Raw genomic sequence first — 27,832 nt, forward strand, 5'->3', positions numbered from 1 at the left:
TTCAACATGGACTTATTTATTAAAGCTTGGTTTTTCATTATACAAATGTCATCGTGAAACTGCATGCGGTGGCTTGTTGTGAGGCACGTTACTAAGGAAAAATGAGCATTGATCATTTTAAACAAAATGATCTTGACACAGAATTGCATAACTTAATCATTTCAATATTGCAGTAAAATCCAACTATAAAATTAAACCCATAAATTTTAAAGCCGTTTTTGTTTTCCAAGTAAACATGTGTATCATAAAATACACAAGTAAAAGGCAACACAAAAGGAGAGACATTAAGAACAAGTTGCAATTAAGACAGTTAAGGAACAGATTCATTTTGCATTGGGTATTTTGCTGTTATAACTAAATAATATCTAAGGTGAGGGTTACAAAGTCAAACACAGAGGCATGTAAATCAGTATTATCGCACAGTAAAACATGACCTACAGGCTGGACATGGGGCAGACAGGGGTCCTTAAGACGACTTGTTTCAGGCCCAGTAAAACGCCGAGTGCTGGACTAGCTGAGGACTAAAGCATTCGCAGAACCAGGTTACTGGGAATGCCTATTTGGGGACTCCTCTGGTAGTTCAAGCGTTCAAGACGGCCACTGCCGGTCTTCAATTTGACCTTTGACACTATAAAAAAGGGGGACGCTTCGTGATTGGGTTTTAAAATCCGTCAACTGGAAGTACATTCCCTTCGCGTCAGGAAAGCACCATGGCTTTATGGGTAAAAAGAGAAATGTGCAAACGTTGCTCCTACACACCTGTAGGAGGTGATAACAACAAAGATGACATTCACACATCAGTTAGACTATAGTAACATCTGAATTCATTGTCAGTCCTCTTGTTTCTCTGAAAAACATGAAGAAAAAAATAATGAAACAAAAACAAAGGAGGAGCAAAGAAACAGGCACACAAAACAAAAGAACAACCCGTCATTTTGGGGGCTTCCCACACAGTTACACATCTGTGATAATAAACTAATATTTTCTGTTGACCGCGGTCGGTAGCTTAACCATCACCATTTTGATTTAAGTGGATCGTTAACAAGAGATAATAACCCAGATCTAATTTCACCACAGCTCATCTACATTTGGCAAAATGAAAAGTAAAAAAAAAAATATATACTAATTGGTCAGAGTTTGTCTGCTGAATGACTTTGGGCAGGCAACCCCTGTCTCTTTGTACAGTATACAGTTGAAATGTAAATGATGAGTAAAAATCATCTTGGGACAAAACGAACTGTCAGAAGTGTAACAAAAAAATGCAAAAAAAAAAAAAAAAAAAACGATGGATGACTTTTTAAACCACTGGCTAGTTGCTGCTCTTCCGTTATGTCATACAAGTATGTCGTTTCGCTTTCTTCAGTTGTTGGTCTCGCTGTAATCTGAGGCATACCGTGTACACAATCCACTTCCTGAACTCCTTAACTCTTGACCTCAACTAACTGTTTCCAAACAGGAAGCGGCACTTACACCAAAGGGGGAAAAAAAAGAAGTATTGTCACGCACGAAGAAACGGATCCAAAAAGAAGGAAGAATAGTCATATCTATTCAACCACCCCTCCCAAAAAAATGAAGGGGGAGGGGGCAGAGCGGCAGCTTCAAGTGTGCGCTGGTCACAGTACTGCCTGCTTTCCATGGGAATGTTCTACGGGGGCGGGTGATCGGAAAGGAGGGGTGAAGTTGGATGGGGGGGGTGTTAGGAGAGGGAAAGAAAGGAGGAGAGGAGGGGTGAGATTGGGAGGGGAGGGCAGGCCAGGGGAGTGTGGAGGTGTTAGGAGAGGAGCTCACCACACCTCCCTTCTCTCCCTCTCTCTCTCTCTCTCTCTCCATGAGCTCTACTCCCACTCTGTGGTGCCGGGAGGTTTGGAGGTCAGGTCAAACATCACCCGGGAGATGCCAGGGATCTTCTTGATCTCATTCACCATCTTCAGCACCACCTGGGGAGACAGATAATACAAGAGAAAAGGGTTGAAACTGGAGACTGGTTTATACATCTGCACTGAGAGCAACAGAACAATGTCTGTCTGTCTAATCCCCATCTGGTGGCGAGCCGTAGTACCTCTTCCGGGATGTGGTTTCCGGGCGTGGCAGGTATCCCGGTCATGAAGTCGCTGGTGATGAAAGTTCTGACGACCACAGAGCGCCGACAGGACGGCTGCCTCTGTGAGGAATCGCGGTCAAAGTGCAGCGGGGTCAGGATGACTGGCATCTGACTGATCTTCCCAGAGTAACCTGGGAGACGGAGGGCACCGAGTTACCACAGCAGACAGGGTTACCAACGAACAGGTCATAAAACAAGTGTGTTCTATAAGGATGGGGGTTTGAAATCATTTCACTGTTCGAATAGTATCATGAATGTGTGTTGGATATCTGATATACATGTCTTTTATTTAAACCTTAGCACTGCTGTGCGAGGGAGAGACTCTGGCCATCTATTGTTGCAACTGTGGAGGTGGTGGAGCGATGGGATCACGCAGACGGAGGGAGAGAGACGCCAACGGAACACTCGCTAACTTGTAGCAGCCACAATGTTATTTATCACCCCCATATAACAGTGTCTGTCTTGACTGGAGTAGACTAGAGATGATAGGTAGTCTAATTGACGCCACAGACTGTGCTTTCTCCCCAAGCCCATTCAGTAAAACCACAGCCTACCCGTTGGTTACTCATTGTAGCTTACTCCTCATTAACTTTAAAATTGTGTCATTTTTTCCCCTCCCCATCTTGCATTGCATTAGTGAACTCTCACTCTACTTGCTACACAGTGAGCCTCTTTTGATTGGCCAACATAATCGACAAGCTACACGTTGAAGGTCACCTGTCGACTACCACGGCACGTCACATAAAAACGACACTGAAAAGTTTGTTGTTTTATTACATTATTAATGTCATGGTATATGGTATATATGTAACAATGTCACATGGATATTTTACATTTAGAAAAAGCCTTTGTGTTAAAAATAGTCCTATAATTTTTTTTTGCATCTCACAAAAAGCATTTGAATACTAACGTCCGCTTGGATATTGTAATAACCGTACACACACCTAGAGATATATACATTCTATTATTTCTATACTATATTCCCCGCTCTACACTGAATCCAAGGAATTTCTACCCGGCATTCTGACCCCTCCCCCTCCTGAAGCAGGAAACTACTTACCAGTCTCTCTGAGGATGGAGTGGGCCACGAAGTCTGCCTGTCTGAGTGTGCTGAGAACGCCCGTGGTCAGGAAGGTAGGGGTGATGTCTGTGGGGGGCTCCTTCACGTGGGACCCAAATACATACACAACTCTGGAGGGAGGGAGGCAGGAGAGAGGAGAGTCCATATGGCATCCTGCTAGCAGTAACTGGTTCTACTTCATCTACTGTGTACTGGGTTACCTGTTGATGGTGTGGCACATGCGAGGGATGAGTCTGGCCAGGAACATGAGGGATTCCCAGTGTGGAGCCTCTTTACTGGTGACCCCACACACATAGCTATAGGACCGACAGTCACCCTACACACACACACACACACACACACACACACACACACACAGAGACAGAGAGAGAAAGGTTAGGAGCCTCTTTACTGGTGACCCCACACACATAGCTATAGGACCGACAGTCACACTACACACACACACACACAGAGAGAGAGAAAGGTTAGGAGCCTCTTTACTGGTGACCCCACACACATAGCTATAGGACCGACAGTCACACTAAAAAAACACACACACACACACACACACACACACACACACACACACACACACACACACACACACACACACACACACACAGAAACACAGACACACAGAGAGACAGAGAGAGAAAGGTTAGGAGCCTCTTTACTGGTGACCCCACACACATAGCTATAGTACCGACAGTCACCCTACACACACACACACACACACACACACACACACACACACACACACACACACACACACACACACACACACACACACACAGAGACACACACACACACACACACACACACACAGACAGAGAGAAAGGTTAGGAGCCTCTTTACTGGTGACCCCACACACATAGCTATAGTACCGACAGTCACCCTACACACACGGCTATAGGACCGCCAGTCACCCCCAACAAACGCGGCTATAGGACCGCCAGTCACACTACACACACGGCTATAGTACCGACAGTCACCCCCCACACACGGCTATAGTACCGACAGTCACCCTACACACGGCTATAGTACCGACAGTCACCCCCCACACACGGCTATAGTACCGACAGTCACCCTACACACGGCTATAGTACCGACAGTCACCCCCCACACACGGCTATAGTACCGACAGTCACCCTACACACGGCTATAGTACCGACAGTCACCCTACACACGGCTATAGTACCGACAGTCACCCCCACACACACACGGCTATAGTACCGACAGTCACCCCCACACACACACAGCTATAGTACCAACAGTCACCCCCACAAACACGGCTATAGTACCGACAGTCACACTACACACACGGCTACAGTACCCACAGTCACCCCCCACACACACGGCTACAGTACCCACAGTCACCCCCCACACAGCTATAGTACCGACAGTCACCCCCCACACACAGCTATAGTACCGACAGTCACCCTACACACACGGCTATAGTACCGACAGTCACCCTACACACACGGCTATAGTACCGACAGTCACCCTACACACGGCTATAGTACCGACAGTCACCCCCTACACACGGCTATAGTACCGACAGTCACCCCCCACACACACAGCTATAGTACCGACAGTCACCCTACACACAGCTATAGTACTGACAGTCACCCCACACACACAGCCATAGTACCGACAGTCACCCCCACACACACAGCTATAGTACCGACAGTCACCCCCCACACACACGGCTATAGTACCGACAGTCACCCTACACACACACGGCTATAGTACCGACAGTCACCCTACACACACACGGCTACAGTACCGACAGTCACCCCCCACACACACGGCTACAGTACCGACAGTCACCCCACACACACACGGCTACAGTACCAACAGTCACCCCCCACACACACGGCTACAGTACCGTCAGTCACCCCCCACACACACGGCTACAGTACCGACAGTCACCCCCCACACACACGGCTACAGTACCGACAGTCACCCCCCACACACACGGCTACAGTACCGACAGTCACCCCCCACACACATGGCTACAGTACCGACAGTCACCCTACACTAGAGGTCGACCGATTATGATTTTTCAACGCCGATACCGATTATTGGAGGACCAAAAACAGATGATACTGATTAAATCGGCCATTTTTTTAAAATTTATTTATTTTTAATAATGACAATTACAACAATACTGAATGAACACTTATTATAACACATACATACTATCAATTTAGCCTCAAATAAATAATGAAACATGTTCAATGTGGTTTAAATAATGCAAAAACAAAGTGTTGGAGAAGAAAGTAAAAGTGCAATATGTCCCATGTAAAAAAGCTAACGTTTAAGTTCCTTGCTCAGAACATGAGAACATATGAAAGCTGGTGGTTCCTTTTAAAATGAGTCTTCAATATTCCCAGGTAAGAAGTTTTAGGTTGCAATTATTCTAGGAATTATAGGACTATTTCTCTCTATACCATTGTATTTCATATAGCTTTGACCTGAGAGAGACGGTTTATTTCTCTATTTTGTTAGGTCAGGGTGTGGGGTGGGCATTCTATGTTTTGTATTTCTTTGTGTTGGGCTGAGTATGGTTCCTAATCAGAGGCAGCTGTCTATCGTTGTCTCTGATTGGGAATCATACTTAGGCAGGCTTTTCCCACCTGTGTTTGTGGGTAGTTGTCTTCTGTTTAGTTTTCTCTACCTGACAGAACTGTGCGCTTTCTCTTTGTTATTTTTTCTTTAGTGGTCTGAGTTAAAATAAATATTCATCATGAGCAATCAACACGCTGCGCTTTGGTCCCCTCTCTACGACAGCCATTACATATAGGCACTTTAGTATTGCCAGTGTAACAGTATAGCTTCCGTCCCTCTCCTCGCTCCTACCTGGGCTCGAAACAGGAACACATCGACAACAGCCACCCTCGAAGCAGCGTTACCCATGCAGAGCAAGGGGAACAACTACTCCAAGTCTCAGAGCGAGTGATGTTTGAAATGCTATTAGCGCGCACCCTGCTAACTAGTTAGCCATTTCACATGGGTTACACCAGCCTAATCTCGGGGGTTGATAGGCTTGAAGTCATAAACAGCGCAATGCTTGAAGAATTGCGAAGAGCTGCTGGCAAACGCACGAAGGTGCTGTTTGAATGAATGCTTACGAGCCTGCTGCTACCTACCATCGCTCAGTCAGACTGCTCTATCAAATATCAAATCATAGACTTAATTATAACATAATAACACACAGAAATACGAGCCTTTGGCCATTAATATGGTCGAATCCGGAAACTATCATTTCGAAAACAAAACATTTATTATTTCAGTGAAATACGGAACCGTTCCGTATTTTATCTAACGGGTGGCATCCCCAAGTCTAAATATTGCTGTTACATTGTACAACCTTCAATGTTATTTCATAATTATGTACAATTCTGGCAAATTAATTACGACCTTTGTTAGGAATTAATGGACTTCACACAGTCCGCAATGAGCCAGGCGGGCCAAACTGCTGCATATACCCTGACTGCTTGCACGGAACACAAGAGAAGTGATACAAATTCATGTTAGCAGGCAATATTAACTAAATATGCAGGGTTAAAAATATATACTTGTGTATTGATTTTAAAGAAAGGCATTGATGTTTATGGTTAGGTACACCTTGGTGCAACGACAGTGCTTTTTTCGCGAATGCGCTTGTTAAATCATCACCCGTTTGTCGAAGTAGGCTGTGATTCAATGAGAAATTAACAGACACCGCATCGATTATATGCAACGCAGGACACGCTAGATAAACTAGTAATATCATCAACCATGTGTGGTTAACTAGTGATTATGTTAAGATTGTTTTTTTATAAGATAAATTTAATGCTAGCTAGCAACTTACCTTCGCTTCTTGCTGCCCTCGCGTAACAGGTAGTCAGCCTGCCATTCAGGCTCCTCCTGGAGTGCAATGTAAGGCAGGTGGTTAGAGCGTTGGACTAGTAACCGGAAGGTTGTAAAAACGAATCCCTGAATCCCCCCTGAACAAGGCAGTTAACCCCCGTTCCTAGGCCGTCATTGAAAATAAGAATGTGTTCTAAATCTGACTTGCCTAGTTAAATAAATATGTAAAAACATTTTTACAAAAAAATCGGTGGCCAAAAATACCGATTACTGATTGTTATGAAAACTTGAAAATCGGCCCTAATTAAATCGGCCATTCCGATTAATCGGTCGACCTCTACCCTACACACGGCTATTGGACCGACAGTCACCCTACACACGGCTAAAGTACCGACAGTCCCCCCACACCCACACACACACGGCTATAGTACCGACAGTCACCCCCCCCACACACACACGGCTATAGTACCGACAGTCACCCCCCACACAGCTATAGTACCGACAGTCACCCCCCCACACACACACGGCTATAGTACCGACAGTCACCCCCCACACACACGGCTATAGTACCGACAGTCACCCCCCCCACACACACGGCTATAGTACCGACAGTCACCCCTACACACACGGCTATAGTACCAACAGTCACCCCCCCACACGGCTATAGTACCGACAGTCACCCCCACACACAGCTATAGTACCGACAGTCACCCCCCACACAGAGCTATAGTACCGACAGTCACCCCCCCACACACACAGCTATAGTACCGACAGTCACCCTACACACACGGCTATAGTACCAACAGTCACCCCCCACACAGCTATAGTACCAACAGTCACCCCCACACAGCTATACTACCGACAGTCACCCCCCACACAGAGCTATAGTACCGACAGTCACCCCCCCCACACAGAGCTATAGTAACGACAGTCACCCCCCACACAGAGAGAACACACACTAGAGCTCCAGCTAGGACCAGTCCTGTATGCTACAGAGGTTCTCTATTGACCAACACTTCATTACTGGGATGATTCATCGGAAGTGATCTATTGGGGTCCATCCTTCACATTCAGACTTCATTAAAACAGACTCTGGGGGATTTGAGGCCTTTGTTATTTCCCTGTTCTCTCACCGTAACTCCAGAGAATAATACGCTCTTCTGTTATACTGCTGTGTCTCCTGCCCACTGTTACCAACACACACAGTCACACACACACTCTCTTTCTGGGGTAAATTTAGTCCTCTGTGGCAGGAAGTGGGGGGGAGACACACCCACTACTGAATGGGCGGAGCCAGCTGTGTCATCATTCCATTATCCATGCACTTGTCAAACAAACAAAACATGGTGTAGCCACGACAACCCCGCGTGGATCCCACAACCTGAGGCTGAAGGGAAATCAAGTAAAATGTCCAAAATACCATTTGACACCGCTGAGAGGCCAAACAGACATTGCCCCTAACCACAGATCTAGGATCAGATTAACCTGCCCCAATCCTAACCCTTAGCAGGATACAAAAACACATATCTGACACGGTATCAGTGATTAGGGGAGAGTTTCACCTACTCAGCCCTGACAGTAGCAGTGTCCTCATGTTGTAGTGAGAGGGAGATGGCTGCTCAGTGAAGGAATAACAGGGAGTGTCGAAATAGTCTTGACATGGCTGCTCAGTGAAGGAATAACAGGGAGTGTCGAAATAGTCTTGAAATGGCTGCTAAGTGGAATAACAGGGAGCGTCGAACTAGTCTTGAAATGGCTGCTAAGTGGAATAACAGGGAGAGTCGAACTAGTCTTGACATGGCTGCTAAGTGAAGGAATAACAGTCCTGGCATCAGAACCCAAACCACAGGCTAACATTAGGCCTAGCTACACCACACTGTCAGAGAGGGACACAAAGAAGAATGAGACTGAGGTTTGTACAAAACATTTTTTTTTTTTTAAATGCATGAAATGTATGAATTCACTACTCTAAGTCGCTCTGGATAAGAGCGTCTGCTAAAATGACTAAAATGTAAATGTAAAATGTTCTGTTCTGTTCTACAATGTAGGCACTATGGATTTCTCCTTTAATACAAACAGCTTGTCTGAATTCACGAAAGAAAAACAGATTCAAGAACAGAGACATATAGTCTACTGTGTCATAACGGGTGCTGTTGACCACAGAGCCGAGGTAATGTAACGAGGCAAACAGCAACATATAGCCCACATAACGGGTGCTGTTGAACACAGAGCCGAGGTGAAGTAAATGGGCAGACAGACACTTACAGCCAATTGGGTCAAAGAGGGTGCTGTTGACCACTGGTGCGACGACAAACTTCCGCAGCTCTATGTTCCCTACACTGGCGGTATTACAGCACAATGGATGACTGTCATTCATATTCCATTCACCCAGTTCAATGTAACGTCGATATGTTTAGGCTACTACATGATACTCTAATTTTCCCTATACCCATCATGAGGTTGTTACTACCTACCCTATGAATGAAAGATTACAACGTACGTGCGCACAGGTAGAGAGAAAAATGTGAGTAATCAAGGTGACAGACAGTGACATTAAATCCCACCTTGCCTGCATCTAGCTGATCTAGGGTGTAATCATTGTAGTCCAACAGATGCAAACGAGAGAGTTTCTATTGGACAAATTCAAGTATGTTTATCCCCGTTTTGTTCTGTTTGCTTCCATTTAAAATGGTTTTCCCCCCAACAGAATCAGCAGAATGAAGACAACCCTGATCACACGCAGACACAGTTCACTTTCATAGCAGCCACATACAAACAGCATGATCATTTTGCTTGTTGTAGAATTCCTTCCCACATCTACGTGCTCTTCTCCTCTCACCTTTTCCCTTTGCTTGTGGACTTCAGTGAACACCACATCAGCTGTCTGTGACCAGGAGAAAAAAAACCTTGCCAAGCCTTCATATCATAACCGCTAACTGCTACACACAGCCTACATTGTTGTCACCATATTAGCTAATGTCATATCTAGTCAACATAGCTACTAGAACTAATGCGTTAGTAAACCCGCTATAAACATGCAGTACAGTGTACAGTCAGCAAGCAGTTTAGCAGTTACACCCGCGGGCCTCGGTGGCAATAAATTAATAAAACCAAAAGCTTACCTTGACTTGGAACAGTTCCAGTGTTAAACAGCCATAGCCAGCTAGCTAACATACCAACCCTCTCTGTTTGAGCCAGGGGTTTGGAGTAGGCTAAACTAGCTAAGTGAAAAAGGAGGGGAAAAAAATACAACAAAATATAGCTAGCTAGCTAGCTCTCGCTTCTTTCATTTTTTAAGAAATTAATTTGTTCAAAACTGTTCAACTATTTTCTCTCTCTGAGTCAACTAGTCACCACATCTTATGCACTGCAGTGCTAACTAGCAGTAGCTTATGCTTAAGTACTAGAACAATTATCTGATCCTGTGATTGGGTGGACAACTTGTCAGTTCATGCTAAAAGAGCTCTGATGGGTTGGAGGACGTCCTCCAGAAGTTGTCATAATTACTATGGAAGTCTATGTAAGGGGGCGAGAAGCATGAGCCTCCTAGGTTTTGTATTGAAGTCAATGTACCCAGAGAAGGACGGAATCTAGCTGTCCTCTGGCTACACCATTGTGCTGCCCTACAGAGTGCTGTTGAGGCTACTGTAGACCTCCATTGCAAAACAGTGTGTTTTAATCAATTATTTGGTGACATGTTATGTTCCCCAGCGAGAAAACACAAAATGTTGCTCAAACAGAAGAGGGAACTAACAAAGTCACTGACCAACCACCAAAACGAAACAGGTGGGGTTTTAAGAGGGTTCTGAAAGACACTCATGAGGGGTTCCACTGAAAGTTGACTATCAACAACAAATAGAACTTAAAAGACACACACCATGAGGCAAATAAAAGAAAAACCCAAACCAAACTTAAGGATAGAAAGCAAAGGAGATGGAAACCAGCACAGGTGCGACACCTTCCCACTAACGAGATGGAAACCAGCACAGGTACGACACCTTCCCGCTAACGAGATAGAAACCAGCACAGGTACGACACCTTCCCGCTAACGAGATGGAAACCAGCACAGGTACGACACCTTCCCGCTAACGAGATGGAAACCAGCACAGGTACGACACCTTCCCGCTAACGAGATGGAAACCAGCACAGGTACGACACCTTCCCGCTAACGAGATGGAAACCAGCACAGGTACAACACCTTCCCACTAACGAGATGGAAACCAGCACAGGTACGACACCTTCCCGCTAACGAGATGGAAACCAGCACAGGTACAACACCTTCCCACTAACGAGATGGAAACCAGCACAGGTACGACACCTTCCCGCTAACGAGATGGAAACCAGCACAGGTACAACACCTTCCCACTAACGAGATGGAAACCAGCACAGGTACAACACCTTCCCACTAACGAGATGGAAACCAGCACAGGTACGACACCTTCCCGCTAACGAGATGGAAACCAGCACAGGTGCGACACCTTCCCACTAACGAGATGGAAACCAGCACAGGTACGACACCTTCCCGCTAACGAGATGGAAATCAGCACAGGTACAACACCTTCCCGCTAACGAGATGGAAACCAGCACAGGTACAACACCTTCCCGCTAACGAGATGGAAACCAGCACAGGTACGACACCTTCCCGCTAACGAGATGGAAACCAGCACAGGTACGACACCTTCCCGCTAACGAGATGGAAACCAGCACAGGTACGACACCTTCCCGCTAACGAGATGGAAACCAGCACAGGTACAACACCTTCCCACTAACGAGATGGAAACCAGCACAGGTACGACACCTTCCCGCTAACGAGATGGAAACCAGCACAGGTGTAACACATACTGACTAATGAGGTGACACCAATCAGTGCGCCCTACATGCTAACAAGCTTTATGTGCTAAAGTCCAACCTCAAAACGTAAATGGAAAATCCAAAGCTTGTAACGTAAATATATTTATACTGAACAAAAATATAAAAACGCAACAATTTCAAAAACGTTACTGAGTTACAGTTGATAGAAGGAAATCAGTCAACTGAAATAAATGTAACCAGTGTGAAATGGCTAGCTAGTTAGCGGTGCCTGCTAGCAGCGTTTCAATCGGTGACGTCACTCGCTCTGAGACCTTGAAGCAGTTTCCCTTGCTCTGCAAGCGCAGCTGCTTTTGTGGAGCGATAGGTAACAATGCTTCGTGGGAGGCAGTTGTTGATGTGTTCAGAGGGTCCCTGGTTCAAGCCCAGGTTGGGGCGAGAAGACGGACAGAAGCAACAATTACATACACAACTGAAATTAAAGTAATGTGAATTATTTTTTTATTTAACTAGGCAAGACAGTTAAGAACAAATTCTTATTTACAGTGACGGCCTACTCCGGCCAAACCCGGACGACGCTGGGCCAATTGTGCGCCGCCCCTTTGGGACTCCCAATCACGGCCGGATGTGATACAGCCTGGATTCTAACCAGGTACTGTAGTGACGTCTCTTGCACTGAGATGTAGTGCCTTAGACCGCTGCGCCACTCAGGACAGCTTTATAGTGATAAACTACAAAAGGCAGTCACTAGCCAACCATCACTGGGGATTTATGAAATAATAAAGTCATCATCATACTAATATCAAATATGTAATATACAGAACCAAAAATATTTTATTTAAGTCAAGTCATGTGAATAAATGATGGTTAGTGGCAGTAATGGGCACTACCATCAATTGTTTTATTAGGTGTTTTTACAACATTCCACCCACAATGCCTTTAACCTTTTGTTAAAAAAAATCTAAACCAAAATTGAAAACTGGATTTTTTTAAATATTTTTTTTACAAATCTGAACCAACCTCAAATCACTCAGCACTAAGAATCAGATAAAGTCATCTACTCCTGCTCTTCTATAGACGAGCAGTCAGACCATTAAGAGAGGCCTCAATCAGGTGACCAGTAGATAACTGGAGATCAGTGGTCCTCTGTCACTCACTTCATAGAGCATGGCTTTTGCAACGCCAGGATAGTGGGATTTATTTTCCGGGGCCACCCGTACATTTCTAAAAGTCAGAGGTCAGAGGTCACAGACAGAGACAGAGACAGACAGACAGACAGACAGACAGACAGACAGACAGACAGACAGACAGACAGACAGACAGACAGACAGACAGACAGACAGAGCAGCCTCGTGGCCGAGCAGTGCTGAGTGTGAGTATACTGTATAAAGTGTGTTACCTGGACTCCCACAGTCTTGATTGGCAGCAGGAAGGCATTGAGTGAATGAAGACTGGTGATCTGCAGGAGTTTTTCCTCCTCCTCGTCTGATATACACGACTTCACTCTCTGCAGCAACGTGTGGGGCTGGAGGGACAGAGTAAGTGATGAATATTATTAGCTAGTCTGACATATAGACAGTTACTTATCAGCATGTTGGTTCATAAAGAAGGACAGTTGGGGTCAATTCTATCTACTGTCCATTCTAGAATTTTATGTCCAATTAAGTTGGTTCAAATTGAAATGGAATTGAGACAAACACTGTTATTAGCACAGTGTTCCTGTCATAGACAAGTGATGCTCTCTGACCTTTTTGACCATGGCGGAGAAGTCTGTGATGATCTTGAGGATGTTGTTGGTCTCAGCAAAGTCCTTACAGATGTAGGGCTCGTCTGCACAGATCACTCTGATGGCCAGGCCAGGACCTACAGGAGAGGATGAGGTTAATATCACAGATCACTCTGATGGCCAGGACCTACAGGAGAGGATGGGTTAACAACACAGATCACTCTGATGGCCAGGCCAGGACCTACAGGAGAGGATGAGGTTAACATCACAGATCACTCTGATGGCCAGGCCAGGACCTACAGGAGAGGGTTAACAATACAGATCACTCTGATGGCCAGGACCTACATGAGAGGATGAGGTTAATATCACAGATCACTCTGATGGCCAGGACCTACAGGAGAGGATGAGGTTAACAATACAGATCACTCTGATGGCCAGGCCAGGACCTACAGGAGAGGATGAGGTTAATATCACAGATCACTCTGATGGCCAGGACCTACAGGAGAGGATGAGGTTAATATCACAGATCACTCTGATGGCCAGGACCTACAGGAGAGGATGAGGTTAACATCACAGATCACTCTGATGGCCAGGACCTACAGGAGAGGGTTAACAATACAGATCACTCTGATGGCCAGGACCTACAGGAGAGGATTAACAATACAGATCACTCTGATGGCCAGGACCTACAGGAGAGGGTTAATATCACAGATCACTCTGATGGCCAGGACCTACAGGAGAGGATGAGGTTAACATCACAGATCACTGATGGCCAGGCCAGGACCTACAGGAGAGGATGAGGTTAACATCACAGATCACTCTGATGGCCAGGCCAGGACCTACAGGAGAGGATGAGGTTAACAATACAGATCACTCTGATGGCCAGGCCAGGACCTACAGGAGAGGATGAGGTTAACAATACAGATCACTCTGATGGCCAGGACCTACAGGAGAGGATGAGGTTAACATCACAGATCACTCTGATGGCCAGGCCAGGACCTACAGGAGAGGATGAGGTTAACATCACAGATCACTCTGATGGCCAGGACCTACAGGAGAGGATGAGGTTAACATCACAGATCACTCTGATGGCCAGGACCTACAGGAGAGGATGAGGTTAACATCACAGATCACTCTGATCCAGGCCAGGACCTACAGGAGAGGATGAGGTTAACATCACAGCCATACTTCTGCTATTCACACTGTGTACGGCGGGGTGCACTGTGTACGGCGGGGTGCTCTGTGTACGGCGGGGTGCTCTGTGTACGGCGGGGTGCTCTGTGTACGGCGGGGTACTGACCAGGGAAAGGGTGTCGACAGACGATGTCCTCTGGCAGTCCCAGTTCTCTGCCCAGTGCCCGAACCTCATCCTTATGGAAGTCCTTCAGCGGCTCAATGACTTTTCCCTGGAGGGAGTGAGAGAGGAGACAGCTCAGACCTGAGGTGTGAACTCGAGTCACAAATTTCATGACTTGAGACTAGACTTAAAATGAGAAATAAAATAACGCCAGACTGGACTTTGACTTGAGACTCATGACTTAATTATCTGGCCAGGTTTTGGAACGTAATGTCACTCATTGTGAGTCACCGAGCATTCGTGGAATACTCTCCACGCAGCCAGAGACAGAATTGCACATGTAAAAAAACAGATTGCCTAGTGAAACGCACAAGCAAACTGTCAATCAACACAGGTCAGGTGAGCTGGCACAGTCAGGTTTTGGGGGAAGTGTGAAACTGAATATTTTAATAGGCTATTTAGAACATTTGTATTCATACCTTTGCTTATTCGATCTGGTGACTAACATAAGCACCAAATTCTTGTTTCAAAAACATCTCATCTGTGCTGCAGAACCAAAAAGTTGCACATCTTGACCAATGACCAGTCATCAGCATTTGTCTCAAAAAGGCGGGTTATTTAATATATTTTCTCCAGTTTTACCTGGCAAAAACAAAATAGCATATATTATATAGTCATATATATGTTATATACCGTAATTTCCGGACTATTGAGCGCACCTGAATATAAGCCGCACCCACTGAATTTTTAAAAAATTATTATTTGGAACATAAATAAGCCGCACATGTCTATAAGCCACAGGTGCCTACCGGTACATTGAAACAAATGAACTTTACACAGGCTTTAACGAAACACGGCTTGTAACAAAAATAAATAGGCTTTAACGAAACACGGCTTGTAACAAAAAAATAAAAAATTAGCAGTAAGCTTTAGTTGTCTTTTTGCACTGAGTCAATTCCTCACGCTGCTGTTTCCAACGTCTTATCATCGACTCATTAAGACCAAGCTCCCGTGCAGCAGCTCTATTTCCTTTTCCAACAGCCAGATCAATCGCCTTCAACTTGAAAGCTGCATCATATGCATTTCTCCGTGTCTTTGCCACGATGAGGGTGACAAAATGACTACCGTAATCAGAATGATGGGCAAGTTTGAGAGCGCTCGATTTAATCTAAACAGTACACCAAAAAGTTGCTTGACCATAACCCGTTCGGCAATTTCATTGGTCTAATGAAAGTGTCATGCCGCCAAAAAACTGAGCACGTCACAATGTGTTTTTTTTGGAGAAAAAACATTTGAAAGCTTGAAAAATCCATATATTAGCCGCGTCATTGTTTAAGCCACGAGGTTCAAAGCCTGGGAAAAAGTTGCGGCTTATAGTCCGGAAATTACGGTAGTCATATATATTTTATCCATATAAAGTAATGTTTAGCAATCTGCTACAAACACATCTTTGCCACAACAACAGGCTAGCAGGTGATCTCATTGATTATTTTCATGTTTCAGTTGGGCCTAGTTTGGGTGGGTTATAATTCTGGACCTCAGTGGTGTCTCAAGATAGCTGTGACATCACACTACCTTCAATACTTATAGGCTGAAGATGTAACATTCTGGCCAATTCATTACCATATTTGTGAGGAAGAAAAAGCCTACAGACAGATCATGCATTTCATCTGATCTGGTAACCTCTGCTGCGTACCTCCGCTGCGTGGTCCTGTAACCGCCGCTGCGTACAGGCGTATGATCCTGCTTGCTCTGGACTTCAGAGAAGGGACAATGTGACATGATATTATCCCTAGTTGACATTGACTGCTAAGATGAAAGACTTTCAGATCAAAGCGGGGTTTATTTCTGGATCTCATCACTGTTTATGGCTATAATAATGACAGGCTGCATTCGCGGAGCTCGCAAGCTCTGAACCACTCCTTTTTAGGGGTTGTGGGACTAAAGTGTGAAAACCACTGAGCAAGTGTACAGATTGCTGTACAGATATAGGATTGGGTGCAGCACGAAAGTCACATTTTTAGGGAGAGAGGATTGCCATAATAAATAAACACGCAGCTCCAAAAAAATAAAAACTTGGTAATCACGAATATGAACTATTTACTTTGCAAGTTCACCAGCAATGAGACATCAAGAAACAATTACTAGCATAGGTCTACTGGTCTTTTGGTATGTCAACATTGCTTGTGAAGCATTTGGAATTTGTTGTTAAAATGTATTATTACATAATCATGTGTTTGTTGTAGACAAAATAATGAAAATGGCTGTCTGGTAGCCTCAATAAATAGACAAAGATTTGTAGTCATTGCCTGTTTAGATGGGGATTTTTTTTACTTGAGACTTGACTTGCTTATAGAATGCAGGACTTGAACTTGACTAAACCAGTTCTATTTGGGACACGACTTGAGACACCAATGGCTCAAACAGAAGAGCCAGAGGTGGTCCAACAAGGTTGTGTTGGAAGTTTATTTCAGTGGTGTGTGTGTGTGTGTGTGTGTGTGTGTGTGTGTGTGTACCTCGTCTCTGAGCTTGCGGATGAGCTCTGTGTCGTTGTGGTGTGTTTTGATGACCTCTGCCTTGCCGCTGGCGAGGTGAGAAGCACTCTCTATGAGATCTGGCCTCAGGGTGCCCTGGGCTAGGAACACCTCCTCCGGCTTCAGGTTCATCTCCCCTATCACCTCATTGGCCACCTCCAGACGCCAATCACACACAAAGGAAGTCCATTCAATAGTATTAGATTTTTTTTTAACAGACAGAAGCAGATAACAGACAGAAGCAGATAACAGACAGAGGCAGAGAACAGACAGAAGCAGATAACAGACAGAGGCAGATAACAGACAGAGGCAGATAACAGACAGAGGCAGATAACAGACAGAGGCAGATAACAGACAGAGGCAGATAACAGACAGAGGCAGATAACAGACAGAGGCAGATAACAGACAGAGGCAGATAACAGACAGAGGCAGAGAACAGACAGAGGCAGATAACAGACAGAAGCAGATAACAGACAGAAGCAGATAACAGACAGAGGCAGATAACAGACAGAGGCAGATAACAGACAGAGGCAGATAACAGACAGAGGCAGATAACAGACAGAGGCAGATAACAGACAGAAGCAGATAACAGACTAGGTTGAAGATAAATGTTAGGACAAGTTATGATTCCATGTGGAAGTTATTTGAAAATAAACAGATTCATGGGACCAGCACCGTTGCTATAACGACCATAGCTGGTCCATTGTGGTGGCATATTAGAATCCTCTAGCCGTTGTCATCTTCAGCTGAAGACAGACAGGCAGTACCTTGACAAAGGTGTCTCCGATGATCTTCCTCTTCTCCTCGGGGTTGGTGGTCATGTTGAGGGTCTTGCTGATGCGTTTCCGTGGCGTCCGGTCTTCGTCGGAGATGGGCAGGGTCGTCGTGCCGTTATAGAAAGTGTGTGCTGCGTTCACCACTGGAGAAGAAGAGATCACACAGACCCACAAAGAATTTGAAAACAAATCAAACATTGTTAAACTCCCATATCTGTTAGGTGAAATACCAGTGTGCCATCACAGCAGTAAGATGTGTGGCCCGTTGCCATGAGAAAAGGGAAACCAGTGGAACACAAACAACATTATAAATAGGGACAGCAGCTTGGCTTGACCCCTCACCTTTGAGGTTGACGCTTAACTTGACCCCTCACCTTTGAGGTTAATGCCCAGTTTGGATTGACCTCTCACCTTTGAGGTTAATGCCCAGTTTGGATTGACCTCTCACCTTTGAGGTTAATGCCCAGTTTGGATTGACCTCTCACCTTTGAGGTTGATGCCCAGTTTGGTGAGGGCCTCCTCAACGCTCTGGCTCTCTCTTTTCCTCATGAAGCCGTTGTCGATGTGCACCGCGATGACCTGCTCCTGGTTCAGAGCTTTGTTCAGCAGGGCCGTACACACCGTGGAGTCCACCCCGCCACTCAGCAGAACCTGGGAACAACATTTGGACCAGACATGTCAATCAACAGAACTAGAATGACTTCAACACACAGAATCTCTGTTTCTCTCCCCCTCCCATTTTCTTCTCTCTGGAGGGACAACCCACTTTCTGGGAGCATTGTTTCAGCAGAGAACACAGTTCAATATCACTGTCTACTTTAGTGTTTAATAGCTCAGATTAACGTACTACACCCTCCCAGGGTCTCTATGTTCTATACTATGGGGCATATACTGTACCCACATACTGCATCTAACCATAGTGTAGATTCCTCACCAGTACTTTGGACTTGCCAACTTTCTCCTGGATCTCTGTGATGCAGGACTGCTGGCGATTCTGGACGGTGAAGTTGGAGGTGCAGCCGGCGATTTCAAACAGGAAGTTACGTAATATCTCTGTGCCCCGCTCTGTCAGGTCCACTTCCGGGTGAAACTGGGTCCCATACAGTTTCTTCTGCTCGTTGGCAATACCTGTCAGAGAACAAACAGTGGTGAGGTGTGGAATGGTCAAAGACAAGGGGGGAGAAGAGGTGGTGAGGGGAGGGAGGAAGAGCATTGAGGGTCAAAGGTCTTCATGATCATATTGTGGAATTGACTGAAATTAGGGAAGTATGGTAGTAGACTAGGATCCTAGGCCCAGGATCCTTTCCCAGAATGCTTACCTGCAATGATGCTCCCTGACTGGGCCACCACCTTGAAGCCATCGGCCACCTTGTCCACACTGTCCCCATGAGTCAACAGCACCAGCTCCTCTTTCTGCAGGCCCCTGACAACAATCAGGTGACAGACAGAGTCAAAGGTCAGAAAGGAAGTACACTCACACACAATCACAATGAAACAATTCCACCCATATCTGGAACCAGAGGGAAAAAGTGGCAGCAAGCATCAAATCAAATTGTATTAGTCACATGCACCGAATACAGCAGGTGTAGACCTTAGAGTGAAATGCTTACTTAAAAGCTCTTAACTTTTCTTAACTGCATTGTTGGTTTAAAAGTAAACTAAACTGTATAAAACAAACTGAAGTAAAACATTTCAATTAAAAATTAAAGAGCAACAATAAAACAACAGTAGAGGCTATATACAGGGTGTTATGGTACAGAGTCAATGTGGAGGCTATATACAGGGTGTTATGGTACAGAGTCAATGAAGAGGCTATATACAGGGTGTTACGGTACAGAGTCAATGTGGAGGCTATATACAGGGTGTTATGGTACAGAGTCAATGAGGAGGCTATATACAGGGTGTTACGGTACAGAGTCAATGTGGAGGCTATATACAGGGTGTTATGGTACAGAGTCAATGAGGAGGCTATATACAGGGTGTTACGGTACAGAGTCAATGTGGAGGCTATATACAGGGTGTTATGGTACAGAGTCAATGTGGAGGCTATATACAGGGGGTACTGGTACAGAGTCAATGTGGAGGCTATATACAGGGTGTTATGGTACAGAGTCAATGTGGAGGCTATATACAGGGTGTTATGTGGAGGCTATATACAGGGTGTACCGGTACAGAGTCAATGTGGAGGCTATATACAGGGTGTTATGGTACAGAGTCAATGTGGAGGCTATATACAGGGGGTACCGGTACGGAGTCAATGTGGAGGCTATATACAGGGTGTTATGGTACAGAGTCAATGTGGAGGCTGTATACAGGGTGTTATGGTACAGAGTCAATGTGGAGGCTATATACAGGGTGTTATGTGGAGGCTATATACAGGGTGTACCGGTACAGAGTCAATGTGGAGGCTATATACAGGGTGTTATGGTACAGAGTCAATGTGGAGGCTATATACAGGGGGTACCGGTACAGAATCAATGTGGAGGCTATATACAGGGGGTACCGGTACAGAGTCAATGTTGGTCGAACTAACATGTACATGTAGGTAGAGGTAAAGTGACTATGCATAGATAAGAGACTAGTGGGGGGGGGGGGGGGTTCAGGTGGTCATTTGATTAGCTGTTCAGGAGTCTTATAGCTTGGGAGTAGAAGCTGTTCAGAAGCCTTTTGGAACACAATGTGCTTTGTGTCCAACTGTGTGTAATGTCTGAGAGGGAGGACTGTGGTTTTCTTATTTTGGAGTTTTTGTGTGACAGCCAGGGAAACGATGTGACTGTTGGAATTTTTTTGGTCCAGTCGGCGTCAAACACATGGCTCTGGGACAAACCAACGGTTAAAAAAAAAAAACACTTGTTCTTGAAATAGCCTCTGAGTGGTTCTGGTGAAACTCTTTTCTAGCTGTCTACTCTGAAGAATCTTTAGTTGTTCTTAACCCACCTGAAGAGAGAGCAGGTGTTGTCCAATCCGATGTTGAACACTCCATCCTCTCTCACACTCTTCCTGTGTACTGTTCCTCCAAAAACTTTATTCATCATCTGGGGAGAGGACAATTGATCAGTAGCCTCTTAAAATCTGATTTTTTTTATTTTATTATTATTGATTGAAAGATGTCATTTAAATTTGTATGTGATCATAAGAAAGTGATTCTTAGTGTTTTTTATTTTATTTTTTGTAATTGACTATAGGTGGTGAAGTCATGAACCCTGAGTTTTATGCTAAGGGATTCTGGGCAGAGGTTTCATGTACAGTGCCTTCGGGAAAGTATTCAGACCCCATTACTTTTCCCACATTTTGTTACGTTACAGCCTTATTGGATTGAATAAAAAGGAAGTAATCAGCAATCTACACACAATATCCCATTATGACGGAGACACCTGAAACCCCACCTCTTTAAGGAATACCTAGGATAGGATAAAGTAATCCTTCTAACCCCCCCCTTAAAAGATTTAGATGCACTATTGTAAAGTGGTTGTTCCACTGGATATTATAGGTGAATGCACCAATTTGTAAGTCGCTCTGGATAAGAGCGTCTGCTAAATGACTAAAATGTAAAATGTAAAATGACGAAGCAAAAACAGGTTATAGATATGTTGCTGATTTATTAACAATTAGAAAACGGAAATGCCTTATTTACATAAGTACTCAGATCCTTTGCTATGCGACTTGACATTTAGCACAGGTGCATCATGTTTCCATTGATCATCCTTGAGATTTTTTCTACAACTTGATTGGAGTCCACCTGTGGTAAATTCAATTGATTGGACATGATTTGGAAAGGCACACAGCTGTCTATATAAGGTCCCACAGTTGACAGTGAATGTCAGAGCAAAAACCAAGCCATGAGGTCGAAGGAATAGTCCGTAGAGCTCCGAAAAAGGATTGTATAGAGGCACAGATGTGGGGAAGGGTACCAAAACATTTCTGCAGCATTGAAGATCCCAAAGAACACAGTGGCCTCCATCATTCCATGAAATGGAAGACGTTTGGAACCACCAAGACTCTTCCTAGAGCTGGCCACCCAGCCAAACTGAGCAATTGGGGAAGAAGGGCCTTGGTCAGGGAGGTGACCAAGAACCCGATGGTCACTCTGACAGAGCTCTAAAGTTCCTCTGTGGAGATGGGAGAACCTTCCAGAAAGACAACCATCTCTTTAGCACTCCACCAATCAGGCCTTTATGGTAGAGTGGCCAGACGGAAGCCACTCCTCAGTGAAAGGAACATGACGTCCCGCTTGGAGTTTGCTAAAAGGCTCCTAAAAACTCTCAGACGATGAGAAACAAGACTCTCTGGTCTGATGAAACCAAGATTGAACTTTTTGGCCTGAATGCCAAGCTTCACATCTGGAGGAAACCTGGCACCATCCCTACGGTAAAGCATGGTGGTGGCAGCATCATGCTGTGGGGATGTTTTTCAGCGGCAGGGACTGGGAGACTAGTCAGGATCGAGGGAAAGATGAACAGAGCAAAGTACAGCGAGATCCTTGATGAAAAGCTGCCCAAGAGCACTCAGGACCTCAGACTGGGGCAAAGGTTCACCTTCCAACAGGACAAGGATCCTAAGCACACAGCCAAGACAACGCAGGAGTGGCTTCGGGACAAGTCTCTGAATGCCCTTGAGTGGCCCAGCCAGAGCCTGGACTTGAACCTGATCAAACATCTCTGGAGAGACCTGAAAATAGCAGTGCAGCGACACTCCCCATCCAACCTGACAGAGCTTGAGAGGATCTGCAGAGAAGAATGGGAGAAACTCCGCAAATACAGGTGTACCAAGCTTGTAGTGTCATACCCAAGAAGACTCGAGGCTGTAATCGCTGCTAAAGGTTTTTCAACAAAGTACTGAGTAAAGGGTCTGAATACTTATGTACATTCAATATTTCAGTTTTTTTTATTTTAAATAAATTAGCAAACATTTCTAAAAAACTGTTTTTGCTGTCATTGAGGTATTTTGAATAGATTAAAGGGAAAAAACTATTTAGAATAAGCCTGTAACCCAACAATGTGGAAAAAGTCAAGGGGTCTCAATACTTTCCGAAGGCGCTGTATGTGTATTTCTCAGGGCCCTCCTACCTGCATTCCATAGCAGATACCCAGGACAGGCTTTCCAATGGTGAATATGGCAGGGTCAAACCAGGGGGCATCCTCAGCATACACAGAGTTAGGACCACCAGAGATGATGATGGCTCTGGAGAGAGAAAGGGGGAGGAGTAAAGAGTGAAGAACGAGGGAGGTGAAATATTCAAATACAAACAATCTATTTCTGTATGGCTCAGTCGGTAGAGCATGGTGCTTGCAACGGCAGGGTTGTGGGTTGGATTCCCGGGACCACCCGTATGCACTCATGACTACGTCACTTTGGATAAAAGCCTCTACTAATTGGGATTTAAAAGGTATCCATACTCAAGAGTAGTCATTTTCAGGACTAGTGACATACACACAAACATGAGACTGTTAAAGAGTGTGCCCATAGATCAGACATTTGTCTGTTTTAAACTGAAGCATTCTAGAATGGTGTGGGTACATCTATTCTGTAGGGGTGGAGTGATGATTTCTCACAAACTGTAATGGAAAAAAATTGTGTCTCCTAAAAAGCTCTCTGTCTCACTCCTCTGCAGAGAGATGGGGACCAGTCCTAAGCAGGAGAATGCTGTGTGAACACTCCCTCCCTTCCTTCAATGTCAGACAAAATATATAGAAACATGTAACATACTTACAAAGACCTGCGTAGTCTAGTCACTGGTCTGTGCAGACTCTCTCAGGCTGTCCTGATCACTGTGTTCCTTTTATATAGAACTGCAGACTCTCTCCCAGGCTGTCCTGACCACTGTGTTCCTTTTATATAGAACTGCAGACTCTCTCCCAGGCTGTCCTGATCACTGTTCCTTTTATATAGAACTGCAGACTCTCTCCCAGGCTGTCCTGACCACTGTGTTCCTTTTATATAGAACTGCAGACTCTCTCTCAGGCTGTCCTGACCACTGTGTTCCTTTTATATAGAACTGCAGACTCTCTCTCAGGCTGTCCTGACCACTGTGTTCCTTTTATATAGAACTGCAGACTCTCTCTCAGGCTGTCCTGACCACTGTGTTCCTTTTATATAGAACTGCAGACTCTCTCCCAGGCTGTCCTGACCACTGTGTGTCTTTTATATAGAACTGCAGACTCTCTCTCAGGCTGTCCTGACCACTGTGTTCCTTTTATATAGAACTGCAGACTCTCTCTCAGGCTGTCCTGACCACTGTGTTCCTTTTATATAGAACTGCAGACTCTCTCTCAGGCTGTCCTGACCACTGTGTTCCTTTTATATAGAACTGCAGACTCTCTCAGGCTGTCCTGACCACTGTGTTCCTTTTATATAGAACTGCAGACTCTCTCAGGCTGTCCTGACCACTGTGTTCCTTTTATATAGAACTGCAGACTCTCTCAGGCTGTCCTGACCACTGTGTTTCTTTTATATAGAACTGCAGACTCTCTCTCAGGCTGTCCTGACCACTGTGTTCCTTTTATATAGAACTGCAGACTCTCTCAGGCTGTCCTGACCACTGTGTGTCTTTTATATAGAACTGCAGACTCTCTCCCAGGCTGTCCTGACCACTGTGTTCCTTTTATATAGAACTGCAGACTCTCTCAGGCTGTCCTGACCACTGTGTTCCTTTTATATAGAACTGCAGACTCTCTCAGGCTGTCCTGACCACTGTGTTTCTTTTATATAGAACTGCAGACTCTCTCAGGCTGTCCTGACCACTGTGTTTCTTTTATATAGAACTGCAGACTCTCTCCCAGGCTGTCCTGACCACTGTGTTCCTTTTATATAGAACTGCAGACTCTCTCCCAGGCTGTCCTGACCACTGTGTTCCTTTTATATAGAACTGCAGACTCTCTCCCAGGCTGTCCTGACCACTGTGTTCCTTTTATATAGAACTTGTTTACTTTTATATAGAACTGCAGACTCTCTCCCAGGCTGTCCTGACCACTGTGTTCCTTTTATATAGAACTTGTTTACTTTTATATAGAACTGCAGGCTCTCTCTCAGGCTGTCCTGACCACTGTGTTTCTTTTATATAGAACTGCAGGCTCTCTCTCAGGCTGTCCTGACCACTGTGTTCCTTTTATATAGAACTGCAGACTCTCTCTCAGGCTGTCCTGACCACTGTGTTCCTTTTATATAGAACTTGTTTACTTTTATATAGAACTGCAGGCTCTCTCTCAGGCTGTCCTGATCACTGTGTTTCTTTTATATAGAACTGCAGACTCTCTCCCAGGCTGTCCTGACCACTGTGTTCCTTTTATATAGAACTGCAGGCTCTCTCTCAGGCTGTCCTGACCACTGTGTGTCTTTTATATAGAACTGCAGACTCTCTCCCAGGCTGTCCTGACCACTGTGTTCCTCCACAGACTTCAAAGACGAGGGACAGAAAGAGGAGATCTTGGAAATGATCACACTAGTGTTATTGTTCTGACAGGTTCTCTCTTTCACACCATATGCATTTTTCTTCTTCATTTCAAAACGTTCGGTCCAGGTTTGTTGACTTGTAAATGCCACCCAGGTGCAAGTGTCCTGTCAGTCAGTCTCACCTGAAGCCTTGTTCTCTGATGGCGAAGGCTGGCGTCTCTAGTGGGAGGATCTCTGAGCGGACAAACAGCTCTCTGATCCGCCTGTCAATCACCTTGCCGTACTGAGCACCGGCGTCCAGGATGACCACTGCCCCCTCACATGAACCATTCTGAGGCTCAACGCTGCTGATGTCCAGCTGGGGGAGAAAGAACACACACACTGTCCTGACCACGTACCAACACTCAATCAGGATAACAACACAGGACTACGTGTGGAATAGCCTTCAGCCATATAGACTCATCAAGGGTAGCATGGGATGTTTTGAATGAAGATACAACAGCCTAAATTCCCAACAGTGGTTGAATCAAGGGGTGTTCCAAAAAAGCATTGCAAAACGTTGTACTCGTTCAAAGACAGGCAAAACATTTGCGATGGTGAATGTCCGCCACTTCACCAACCTCACAGGAACGGGATTCGTTAATGCCATAACGCAATTTGAGACATGTGAGTCTCAGCACTGACAAGAGGACACACGTGACGAGACGTTACACACTCATTCAGTCCCTCATGAGGATCACATGCGTCACACAGACGTTAGAGGCCTTACCAGGGGCCAGTAGTGACTCTATAGATGTTTCTAGCCAGGATTCACAAGCCAATGGATGTTACTTTAGAACAGATAGATCTACACAAGTTGTTTCGCAGTGATATATATATATATATATATATGCCCCTTATGCATGATTGATGTAGGCAGCCATTGATAAATTGCTGTGATCAGTCAATGTTACCAAGGGAGATTGTCTTAACATCATTATGGTTTACAAGCTTAATATTCCTATCAAAACTGTACATTTCTCATGCATTACAATGGGGCATTAGATATGGGCAAAACATGAAATGCACCAGTCAAGTAAACTGTGAAATAGAGAGCAGCGGGTCCCCACGTGGTTTCTGACACTGCGTGCTTCCGTCAATGAAAAACAACAGGCATTCGCTCGTGTATCAAGCACGGCAAGTGACACCATAAAAGCACTAAAACATTGAATATAAAACCACTTCGATGCCGAGTTGTCACACTGGGCCTGTTTTCCTTGGAAAGTAAAATGGAGTACTTGTGGATATGAAAATAATACGATGGTTGGCCTATGTTGCAGTTGGTACAACTGTGGTGGGTGGACAGACTAGAGACCGGGCGCTAGCTGGCTAACAAGTCATAGTTAGCCATGTAGCGTTAGCTGTCAACCCGATGATTTATGTTCAATTACCCAACAAATGTACATGCTCGTAATACGAAATCTCCAACTGTTGCTGTAAGGGTTAAACATGAAATAAAGTCCACGACCATCTGAAACTGCTAGCTGTTATGCTAGTGTGGGTTAACAATATACGGGCTGTAGCCAACGTTGCAGTTAGCTACATATCCAGCTGTGCGACGGCAGCTAGCTAGCTAGGCTACATTCCACGCGGCTTCTGCTAGCCGACTAGCTAGCAATATGTACACAATGAAAGATGCAACAGTGGCATAAAAGTTACATTCACTGTATGCTGGATGTTTATTTATTTTTTAAAACACTCCAAAAACATACGTTTAAAAGACGAGGCGACAGGCATCCCAAGTTTGCTGAAAACACGACACAGGCCGTAGCTAACCGGGGACTCTCCCAGCGCCCATGAACCGCAGCCAAAACATTTGAACAAGAAACGGGCTGTGTTGCTCCCATAGCGGCACATAGGCCGTTGTTTGACTGACCTTGGTTTCTCCGTTGCACAGAGCCATGGATGACTGTAGCGGAATGAACTCTCCTCCTCGGTCTTCCAGATCTCGTAGGCAACAGAGACTAGTGGGGATGCTCGCCGAGTTGGTGCGCTAACGAGTACTTCACTACTACAATACTCACTGGCTGGCTGTTCGACTTACTTCGCTCAATGCATGTGGCTGTTCCCTCCCTTCTCGGAGAGGAGTGAGTACTAATGGCTGTCTGCGTGGGAATTTGGGCTTCTACGGACGAATTACTCCTGGATAATTCAATGAAAAAGTTTATTATGGAAAAGATTAAGCGGTTTACAAGCGGAAGAATTTGCCCTATGTCCAATTGTCTATATCACATGAATAATATAGA

General features: G+C 45.1%; 1 protein-coding gene across 1 annotated transcript; it reads right to left on the reverse strand.

Moving 5' to 3' along the window:
* LOC106613353 (GMP synthase [glutamine-hydrolyzing]) lies at window positions 1-27,823 on the reverse strand. Its single transcript, XM_045724828.1, has 16 exons — window positions 27,463-27,823; window positions 25,730-25,905; window positions 23,225-23,339; window positions 21,096-21,193; window positions 19,478-19,581; window positions 19,093-19,286; window positions 18,644-18,809; window positions 18,150-18,301; window positions 17,365-17,538; window positions 14,852-14,957; window positions 13,573-13,688; window positions 13,225-13,350; window positions 3,383-3,498; window positions 3,162-3,292; window positions 2,060-2,232; window positions 1-1,937 (listed from the first exon to the last, which is right to left on the reverse strand). Exons 1-16 carry the CDS (start codon window positions 27,487-27,489, stop codon window positions 1,836-1,838), a joined length of 2,076 nt encoding a protein of 691 aa, XP_045580784.1. The 5' UTR covers window positions 27,490-27,823; the 3' UTR covers window positions 1-1,835.
* Window positions 27,824-27,832: the final 9 nt, after the last annotated feature.

This window comes from Salmo salar, chromosome ssa09 (assembly GCF_905237065.1).
Source record: "Salmo salar chromosome ssa09, Ssal_v3.1, whole genome shotgun sequence".
Taxonomy (NCBI): domain Eukaryota; kingdom Metazoa; phylum Chordata; class Actinopteri; order Salmoniformes; family Salmonidae; genus Salmo; species Salmo salar.

What these genes read in the sequence shown, in the direction of transcription:
- LOC106613353 (XM_045724828.1), bottom strand. Translation starts at nt 27,489, where the DNA reads ATGGCTCTGTGCAACGGAGAAACCAAG. An exon ending in ATCAGAGAACAAGGCTTCAG is followed by an intron (nt 23,340 to 25,729) that starts GTGAGACTGACT and finishes TTCTCTCTCCAG; the next exon opens with AGCCATCATCATCTCTGGTG. An exon ending in ACTGGGCATCAACCTCAAAG is followed by an intron (nt 18,302 to 18,643) that starts GTGAGAGGTCAA and finishes CTTCTTCTCCAG; the next exon opens with TGGTGAACGCAGCACACACT.